The following is a 10,984-nucleotide window of genomic DNA, read 5'->3' as shown; positions in this document are numbered from 1 at the left end:
CGGGCGTTAAGCTACCTTCCATTTCATTTATAGCTATCTACAGATTAGTGTATCCTACAAAACCCAAACCCGGTTTCATAAAGCAGCAAGGAACCGAAATGGCAGTTTGTTTTGTTTTTACAATTAACGATCGAGTGACTATTTAAGCGACTCTGAAATCAAAGGTAAAGGTGATAAAGAAAATTTAATCTTTAATCTTGCACATAGACCGCAAACTTCAAACTTTCCAATATATTCATAAAATAATATATAACTTTCATACGCATTATTGTTAATAGAAATATTTCGGTCTAATATTGAAACAATAAATCACGTATATCCATTTTCTGTAGCTATACTCAACACATCTGGAGCGAGCTGTAAACAATTAATCTTAATAGAAACATTAAGAAGTAGAACATCCATACTAACGTTGAACATTCAAAAATGGCGTGATAACGCAATTGAGGTCGGGATAGGGTGACCGGGAATGATCCGCAAAGCTGCCGAAGACAAACGAAAACTCATTTATCGCCATGACCATTGGGTTAACGATGACATCTACCATAAAAACAATTAGTCCATATTTTAGTTTCATAAGGCAAATGATGACTAGTTTTGTGACACATTTTTATTAAACAGACCGTATTATATGGTATATAACTGTCCGTCTGTAAACACTATATGATGCGTTTTCTTTAACAGTATGATATACTTATTTTTATGAATAATGTCTTATATTGGGTTAACAGTCTAGATACAGGCTCCATAAACAGTCTAGATTCTGGAATACACGGGTTACAGACTACGTAATAAACAGTAATCGTATTCCATAGAATTATGACCTTACTGTCGTTGAAAGAAAAGAGGATATGTCCTATTTTGAGTATTTGAACTTTAATTTTGATGTCGCCATATATCCGATCAAACCATTCATTCTGTGCCACAGTAAACCAATTCTTCCAATCACCAACTTCACCTGCAAAAATACAAAATCAATATTTGTTATACCGATATGAAAAGCACCAGTTTCATCTACAGTTTGGTAACTTTACATTTTGGATTCTGCGAGAATACAACCCGAAAAGGCGAAATAATAGAGATGCGTACGCCATTTTGTAGTACAACGTGACAGGCCTGGTTTAATGGTGGGGGGGGGGCTGACTGGGCTGCTGCATCAATATTAAAGGTGGCCCCTGATTGTATTTATTATGTCGTAACTATATTTATTCCAAATAAATGTGACTGTCATGGACTAGAATATGTCCCCTGATGCAACGGCCCCCTTGACATTTTCAGCCAGCGACCCCATGCAAGTTTAATACCATGGTAACCACATATTGTATCTGCCCTAATTTTAAGATTTATAGCCGATAATAAATGGTGGGTAACATTTTCTCTATAAATGGCGGTTTCATAAATATTCCAACGTTTGAAAAATGGAACTGAAATGGGATTTAACGTCCTACTTTTCTGCACCAAACGGGATGATATATTTTTAGGAAAATGTTGCTCAGAAGATGCAGGGACCGCGTTCTCTTCGTTGATTTCTTGCAACACTGGCAGGGAAATGGAACATTCCCGATCAACACCGGGATCGAACCTGTGGCCCCCTGATAAGTGCGCCAGAGCCTTACTCTACTCAGCAAAAAAACAACCAAAGTTTAACGAGTATGAACAGTCTTGTTATTTTGTTTATCAGCCTTGTTGATAGAAATTGTTAAATTGAAGCATCCAGTTAATGACGAAATCTCGTATTATGCAAGAAATACAAAATAGAATAAATAGCCGACACAAACTGCTTGTCTGGACCTGGTGGGCACCCCCTTTAACAGGCGTTTTCGGGGCATTTTGAGTGTTTGCAAGGGATACAAAAAATAATAAATTCAGTAACACAAACCGCTTGTTTGGACCCACTGGACAGATGTTTCAAAATGCAGCAAAGAGACACAGAGAGAAATGGTGTTTAACGACCGCTCTACTCAAACAAGACTATTTGAGAACTAACATACGGCTCAATTCTACTTCAATAACCCGCGTAGAGGTTTCAGGGAGCTGTGGTTATGCGGAGAGAATCCACGAGATCAGACAAGCAACCTTACTCCTTGTCAAATATAATCCCCCTCTCATCCTAGCGCCCGAAGGGCGTGATGGATGAGAAGGATTATATGAATATATAGCCCGAGGGCTCGAGGATTTATATTGCATATTTCTCATTATTCTTTCAAACCATGCACACTCGCTCAAACTTTAAAAGCTAACAAATAGCTCACCGAATCAGTGTGTATAAACACGTGACCATGTGACCACGCTCTATATAAACGTTCACAACACTTTCAGTATTGTCTTTTTAAAGATTTGTTGACAGCCGAATATAGCACAGGGAGAGCTCAAGGGAGGGAAGATAAATCCTCGAGCCCTCGGGCTATATATTCATATAATCCTTCTCATCCATCACGCCCTTCGGGCGCTAGGATGAGAGGGGGATTATATTCCATATATGCCCTTCGGGCATCTCGGATTTATACTGCATAGTTTAAAGGGTTGTCAACAAAGGAAATAACAACTAAAACAAATTAGTAGTTCATTTATTATTTTTTCCGCAGCCAGCATACAAAATAACCAAATTTCGCACATACTGGTGGTAAAACCTGGCAAATATATATCCATATTTCCTGTTTGCAGCCTTCAAAATGTCTGAATGTGAACAACCACCATTAAATGTCGAAGAATTTGATGCCCCTCTAATTGAGTGGGCTTTAAACATAGAAGTATCAATACCAGCTAACTTTAATATTTGTCTTAAACACCTAGCAGAAGTCCCTGGAGCTACAGCCTTCTTCGTATAAAAGGAAAACAAATCCTTGACTGGATTTATGGTATTCTGCTGTTGTACGGATAAACTGTCTCGAAGTAAAACAAGGACAGATCCTGACATCTTAAAAACTTGGAATTTTAACCCTGAATAACGGTGTTAAAGGTCGAGAAGTTTTCGAAACCTTATTTACTCTCAAGGTCATAACAGAGCCTGAATCATATAAAGCATTAAGGCAAAAGTCTGTTAAAATTTGACATCTCTGAGCTGTAGCTAAAGCCAACAAACCAACTGGTTTTATATGTCAATATTCTCAAAGATAAATTTTGCAATGGATACAGCGCACCCAAATAATTTACTAATATTGAAGCATTCCAAGTAAACAGATATTTATGGAGTTCCAGAGAATCAAATAATGTTTTTTACCCTATAATGAAATTGTTTAGACATATCTCCTAAGAAATTTATAAAACTACAGATGGATGAAATGAATTAATTTGTTGTCCACAACACCAAAAATTCCATCTTCTCCAGCTAGGCCAATGCATACTGTTCGTAGTAGATGGCTGCCAAGAATTAAGGATGATATTAGCAGATTGCTTTAATATTCCTCTATTATAGAAGGATTGTCAGGTATCCTGCATCCTGTTAGATATATATTCTTCCCTCGAAGAAAATGTAAAGCACCATTGAGGCTTAAACGTAAAAAGGTTCTTGCGAACAGGTAACCGAACTGGGTCTGCTGTGAGCATTGATAGTAAAATTGGATACCATACAGGAGTTGACCAGCCTAGAATGATTATGGCTGCTTGATCTACTGTTTTGAAATACCTTTGCCAGAACCATTGATATATATATATAGAAAAAGCATTGCATGCTAGAAAAAAGGTCTGGATGTCAAGAAACATTTTTCTAAATGTCTTTTAAGTCTGGAAGCAAACAGATCAACATCATGTATGAAAAAATGATTACAAATCTTTAGCTTAATTCCATTGAACTAGAAAATATTCTAGACAAAATGTCCATCAATACATTAGATTTACCAACAACATGTTTGGCTGACAAAAAGAGTCCTTTTTTCAAAGACCACAGCCAAACTTCTTTAGACAATTCAAAAAGATTACCAATATAACCACCCTGATTATTTATATAAGTAATACAAAAGTATTATCAGACTGGATATAAATGTGTATAAAAAACAAATATGACCACAGACAGAACATTGAATATTACTCAAACTTCTAAATAATTTATATAGTTTCCTTGCTCTTAAAGATTTCAACGGCCATTGCTTTGGAAATTACCCCTGTGGGCACCCCATCCATATGGGAAAGTATCTGATGTTATGAACCATTTATACATGTATACTAGGTGGATGAATATAAAACCCATTATATATATAAACCTTAGATATCCACCATTCTATTTCCAAAAACATTGCCTGAATATGAATGATATCATTATCATAGCTGAAGATACAGTGTGACAGAAATATATTTTTCTGTTTGTCTAAATAATGGATAAAAATAATGCAAGTATAATAGCAGTTCTACTAAAGGAACACTGACCAATAAATGATGGCTCATATGAATTAACAAATTTGAACTAAACAAAATTTCCTCAGCCATTATTATTTATTTTAGAAACTCTCTCATATGTCAACAAGCTTGATAACTTTCTGTATTAATTATGAAGCCTAAAATACTTTCTGTATTAATTATGAAGCCAAAACTAAAAAACAGCCTGTAGCAGATAAAGAATCATCTATAAAATATGTACATATAATGTTCTGTTTCCTGAGCCAAGCAAACAAAGGTTTGGGAATTTTTGTAAAGATACATGTATGTGTAACCGAAGAAAGACCAAAAGGTAAACATGTAAACACATAAACTTGATCTCGCCATTTGAAACGTAGATATATTTGATGATCAAGACAAACAGGAATTGAAAAATAAGTCTCTTTAATATCAATGGATGTTCCGTTTAATAGCCTTAGGGCAATTGCCAGTGTTTCCTGCTTAAAAAGTTTTTTTTTTTTTTTAATAATAATAATAATATAACTGTATGCTAATGATACAGAATCGATGGCTTTCTTACATATCATTTAAATGACTTCCTAATCCATTAAAGACATCTGTTTATGATTAAAAGGCAGGCTATTTGGAATAGCCTTCTGAATATATGAGTTGAAATAAAGTCAATCTTATAACCACTAATGATATTCACTGATCTGAGGGGTAATAGTGGCCCAGTAATATATAAATTTGAAATTTGTCCAGCATAAAATATTTATTACTTTCCAATGTCTAGTGGTAGTTTTGGCGAGGTAATCTGCCTCTCGCCCTGCCCCAGTTGGAGATGACAGCCCCTGCAGGGCCTGCCGGAACAATCCAGCCGGACAAAGTGTCACCAACAGGCCTTGTTGTTAAATATATTGGGTGCTACCTTTACTGCGATATTTCCCAAGAAATAATCTATGCTTCAGAGACAACTCTAAATGGTCCTTACCTAAGGTTATGATAGAATCTACAATAGAGTACTACCTCAGGGTCAATATTTGTATTTAAAAGAGGTATCAAAGGACATAAACCCAGACATAACAGTTTTAGAACCTCCTGAAGATAACAATCCTGGGCCGCTTAGGGCAGGGCATGACAAATATCCTGGTCCAACAAAGGTGGCAACAATCTCTTGCATTTACCGGTAACTGATAGAGGATAGTAGAATGTCAATTACTTTTTCTCGACCCTTTTTATTGGTAGCTTGGTTGACCACAGAATCATTAAAGACATCATCACCCTAAAAGATTTTGGGGATGTCAAACTTAGTTTCTTGTGTTTACTCCATGAATTCATCATACAAACTTTGAGGATCCATGATATCTAAACCTGATCCATTATTAGTTACTTAAAATGTTATTGTATACTTTTTATCTTCATAATGTACTGATACCGCATCTTCAAAACCATGTGATGCAGGTCTATTAGCCGACCTAACAGACTGATAAACATCAATTACCATCAAGACTTTGATTTTAAGATGGATTGTTATATTAAATCAGTGAAGATTGGACGGTCTAGATCAAAAGAGAAAAAGACAATACTGAAAGTGTTGTGATCGTTTATACAGAGCGTGGTCACGTGTTTACACACACTGATTCGGTGAGCTATTTTTTAGCCTTTAAAGTTTGAGCGAGTGTGCATGGTTTGAAAGAATAATGAGAAATATGCAATATAAATCCGAGATGCCCGAAGGGCATATATGGAATATAAGCTGTTAATCGAAACACTACTCAGTGACATACCTTATGATCTAAAGCCCACCGTTAGACCACTCGGTCACCCAACCCCCAAAGCGCAGCAGAAACAAGCAAGCTGTGAAATAATTAGTATCAGTTGCGTCTTCTGGAACCACTGGGACAGACTCTCAAATATGTTTTTAATTAGAATTACCTTTTCTATAAACGGCCGAATCTCCTTCCGGTGATAAATAAAAGTGGCCCTTTCTTTCTTTCATACATTTAAAACTGCATTTTTGGACTACATCAGCTAAAAGCTTATCATCAAAGGGAACTTCTAAAAATTCAGCAATTTTCTTAAATTCTCTATGAGGACACTGCAATTTAAAATTTTATTTCAGGTTCTTCCAAAAGACCATCGGTTATTTTTCACCATTGTCTATATATAGTGGTCAAAAGTTTCAACCAAGAAAGATGCCACCTCAAATAATCATATGCAAAGGACATTTTTTTTATTTTGCACCTGAATCGACCAGGTCTAGTCAATAAAAATAAAGTGGAATGTCATGAATGCGGAGAGATAGGTCCTCCGTCTAAGGCAATTCTAGTAAGATGGGTAAATGCGCCTGAGGTCCAGTCGGATTGAAGTTGAAAGATGTTTGCTCTACAGAAAATGCACTACCCAGAGAGTGTCAACTGCGTGCCCAGTCGTGCGCAAGGGAAAATATCTCCTTTAAGAAAAGGAGTCACGGTGGTTAAGACGCTGGCTCGCTAGCCTGGAGGTCGGGTGTTCGATCCCTGCATTGGCCGAGAAAGTTCATCCAGATTTCCCGACGTGGTTTCCTCTTGTCAGTGGTGCAGAACGGAGGGCCTGACAAGGACAGCTGTCTAGTCCTTCGGATGAGACGAAAAACCGAGGTCCCGTGTATATATTGGAATGTACGTAAAAGATCCCCTGGCAGTTGGAATTCGATATAAGAGTAGGCGATAGTGCCGCTGCCCGGGCAAAATTTCCCTCATAGCACACTGTATGGCGTATGCCCGTCTTCATTAGCCCAGTATAGGAGCAAAGGGTTTGAGCGTTGACAGTAGGTTTGGTGGGAATATGTGAAGTTCGGATATAACTAGCTTCCAGTAACATCGATCCTAAAGTGGAATGGAATTCAAAACCAAAAAATGACAAATCAGTGTAATGTAAACCTGGAACACACCTCAATCATATCTTCATAAGTTAATTCTAATATACGTAAATCCGGATGTGTGGCGATGACCTCTTCCCAGTGTAGAACAAAATCAAACCATGAATTATAATCAACTATATCACAAAATAAAACAAATAATATAAGTTAGTTCATGCTTCAAATTCACAAAAAATAATGAATACAAGTTATTGGTCATTAAATATCTACGGGAACCGAACTTCTATAACGAACCGGAGGTAGTTCATGGTTCGGGGCACTTGACTCTTGAGTGTCCGTGGTTCACATTCCGGTGTGGACCGAGGAGAACCGGGAAGAACATTGGGATGGTTCCAGATTTAAAGGCTTAACGTCAACGGGGCTGCAAGGAGTAGCTGATTGAGCTTAATGAAGACGGCTCCATATCATCAAAGTATTGTATTAATGCCTATCTATAAAACCTAATATTTTCTAATAATTTTAGTCACTTGAGCAGGTTAGCAAGTTGGTGTGAACGTTCCGGACAAGGCTCTCCTTTTTCTACAGAATTGCTTTAACTTTACAGTTTTAGTCATCATTTTCTCCAAATTTACTATGGCAGCCATCTTGGATATGTATATGTAAAAGATTAGAAACCACTTAGGTTCGTAATCTTGGTCTCTAAACCCAAATTTCCAGTATCAAATGATAAATACAATTATATAATTACAACCCGCAAATTATGTAAAAATAAAATAGAAATTGATGTGGCGACATACAGTATATTTTATTGTATTAATGCCTATCAATGTAACCTCACCTACCTCTACCGTCTAGAACCATTTTAAGGTAGTTCTTCCATTCCCCTTTATATTGATAATTATCATAGAATTTTAACGTATGATTATAGAATGATACAGCGATATCCTTCAAATTTCTTCTGAAGTAGATTATCTTGTTGTGGAATTTTGTATAATCTTTTGGCATTTCATCAAATATGAGATGTGAATTGAGAACTCGCGGAGAGAGATGGTTCCTGGTCGATTTCTTCATGTGATGCTAATTCCAGCATCATGGATTGTTTTGGTCGAACCTTTACGTCAACAGTTCCAGCTACCAGCATTCTACACACTTTCCAAAGCCAGTGAGTTCCTATATAAGAAAATAAAATAGAACAATATTTTAACTTGTTCATGAAATGAAATAGAATGGGGTTTAACGTCCGAACTCGGCGAATGAAGACGGGCATACGCCCATACAGTGTGCTATGAGAGAAATTTTGCCCGGACAGCGGCACTACGGCCTACTCTTACATCGAATTCCACCTGTCAAGGAAATGAAATGAAATGGTGTTTAACGTCCTACTGTTCTGCTCCTACACTGGGCTAATGAAGACGGGCATACGCCATACAGTGAGCTATGAGGGAAATTTTGCCCGGGCAGCGGCACTATCGCCTACTCTTATATCGAATTCCAACTGCCAAGGGATCTTTTACGTGCAATCTAATGTATACACGGGACCTCGGTTTTTCGTCTCATTTGAAGGACTAGACAGCTGTCCTTGTCAGGCCCTCCGTTCTGCACCACTGACAAGGGGAAACCACGTCGGAAAATCAGGATGAACTTTCTCGGCCGATGCAGGGATCGAACACCCGACCTCCAGGCTAGCGAGCCAGTGTCTTAACCACCTAGCCACCGTGGCTCCACACCTGTCAAGGGATCTTTTACGTGCACGACAATGTGTACACGGGACCTCGGTTTTTCGTCCCATCCGAACGACTAGACAAATGTCCTTGTCAGTAACTTGTTTATAGTTGAAGTCTAATACTTTATACAATCAGGATGATCTGATGTATTATTTCCTACTGACCTAAAGAAGGCTGGCATACACCATACAGTGGGCTATGAGTGAAATTTTGCCCGGACAGCGGCGCTACGGCCTACTCTTATTTCGAATTCCAACTGTCAAAGATTCTTGTACGTGTACATGGGACCTCGGTTTTTCGTTCCATCCGAATGACTATACTAATAACACAAAAGTCAAAATTCAAAATAAAATTATATTTATCCGTAATCGAAATAGTCGGAGTAGAACAGTAAGACGTTATACCCCATTTCATTTCTCATTTCCTAATCGAAATACCCCCTTGTCAGTACGTGGCCACAAATTGGCAAATTTAATCCAAATCTCAGACATCCAGCCATTTTAAATGCAACAAATCATGTCATCTACTTAGTCTGTCTCGCAGATAAAAAAACGAACTATACGACACAAACTGGGGTGGAGAGAGAGAGAGAGAGAGAGTGAGCGAGAGACCGAGAGAGCGAGAGAGAGAGAGAGCCATTTCAGGGTTGAATGTCCACTGCACACAAACCAGGTCATTTCGGGAAAAACACATGGTTCATGTTTTAATTTCAACAATTCGCTTGAGAGCAGGGGTCTTTAGCAATGGGAGGAAACCAGAGAAAACCCAAGAGGTTGGACAGGTGACCCTACTCCTTGTCAAGTACAACCGGGGAATCAAAACCACGCCAGTTGACTCAATGACAGACCGTATGATACAGTGCGTACGGGCTAACCATTCGTCCCACCCCACCCCCACCCCCACCCCCACCCCCAAAAACTGTAAGAACATGGGGTTTGTGTTTTGAGGAAAGAAAATAACACAAAAATTTATTTACCTGATTTTGGATACGCTATCAAAAAGATGTAATCCTCTCTTACTTTAAAATTGGGTATAGCCTCCACCGAACTGATGCTAAAATTTGGATAAAGTCGTCCTTTAAACTCAATAAAATTGATTGTTTCTCCGGCTTCATCTGGGATCTTTACCAAGGACATTGTACCAGTTTTACACAGCTATCAAACACGCCCCACGCACGAACGAGAGAACTTGACGTCGTGGTATATACAGGGGTACAATAAAACAAGTGTAAATAAGCTACACATCTTACGATCACATCGACACTGGATGTTATACAGCCCAAGACATTAATACAAACTATGCCAGGTCATGTCGTACGCTTCACTAAACATTCTTTCCGTATCTAAAAATATACGACAATTTAAAGATACAGGGTGTAAGATTTAGATGAAGAGCTGATATTGGGGTCAAATTCCCAAACAAGTTTTATTAGGTAGATCATCGTGTAATGCCAGGGAATTAGATGCTATATTTATATAGTAAAATGAGCCATAGGTCAACCAAACATCGAGACTTGTTAGTCTCCCATTTACTTTCTGTTTATCAAGACGAACACACACACACCCTCTCTTCTTATCAAACTGATCGAGCGTTAAAATAAATTCCCGACTGTACATGACAAGGAGTAGGGTCGCCTGTCCATCCGCGTGGGTTTTCTCCGGGTTCCCCGAATTATTGAAAAAAAATTGAACCATATTTAGTCCCGAAATGACCTAATTTATGTTGAGTGGACGTTAACCCATCTATCTCTCTCTCTCTCTCTCTCTCTCTCTCTCTCGCTTAACATAGATTCTCAAAACGGCGATTATATTATTATTCGACTATAATGGCGTCAATAGTCACATGAAATGCCTACTTTACATTTTTCGTTAAACAGAGCAACAAGTGCATGTCGAAGTAACTATAACCTACTGAACACTGTGTGACACCCGCAGCGAGTCCTACTCGATTGCTACATAGAGGGAGTTAATGTGTACTATATTGATAAAACATGAAATGAAATGAAATGAAATGGAGTTTAACGTCCTACTTTTCTGCTCCTAACCTGGGCTAATGAAGACGGGCATACGCCATACAGTGTGCTATGAGG

The 10,984-nt window shown here is 38.1% G+C and overlaps 1 protein-coding gene across 1 annotated transcript; it reads right to left on the bottom strand.

Annotated features, from left to right (window-relative positions):
- Positions 1-623: 623 nt before the first annotated feature.
- LOC126824959 (sulfotransferase 1B1) lies at positions 624-10,011 on the bottom strand. Its single transcript, XM_050554422.2, has 5 exons — positions 9,872-10,011; positions 8,014-8,341; positions 7,244-7,347; positions 6,247-6,409; positions 624-958 (listed from the first exon to the last, which is right to left on the bottom strand). The coding sequence occupies exons 2-5, from the start codon at positions 8,240-8,242 to the stop codon at positions 678-680; spliced, it is 777 nt and encodes a 258-aa protein (XP_050410379.1). The 5' UTR covers positions 8,243-8,341; positions 9,872-10,011; the 3' UTR covers positions 624-677.
- Between the last annotated feature and the right edge of the window lie 973 nt (positions 10,012-10,984).

This window comes from Patella vulgata, chromosome 6 (assembly GCF_932274485.2).
Source record: "Patella vulgata chromosome 6, xgPatVulg1.2, whole genome shotgun sequence".
Classification (NCBI taxonomy): domain Eukaryota; kingdom Metazoa; phylum Mollusca; class Gastropoda; family Patellidae; genus Patella; species Patella vulgata.
This window is presented reverse-complemented; position numbering and strand designations above follow the sequence as displayed.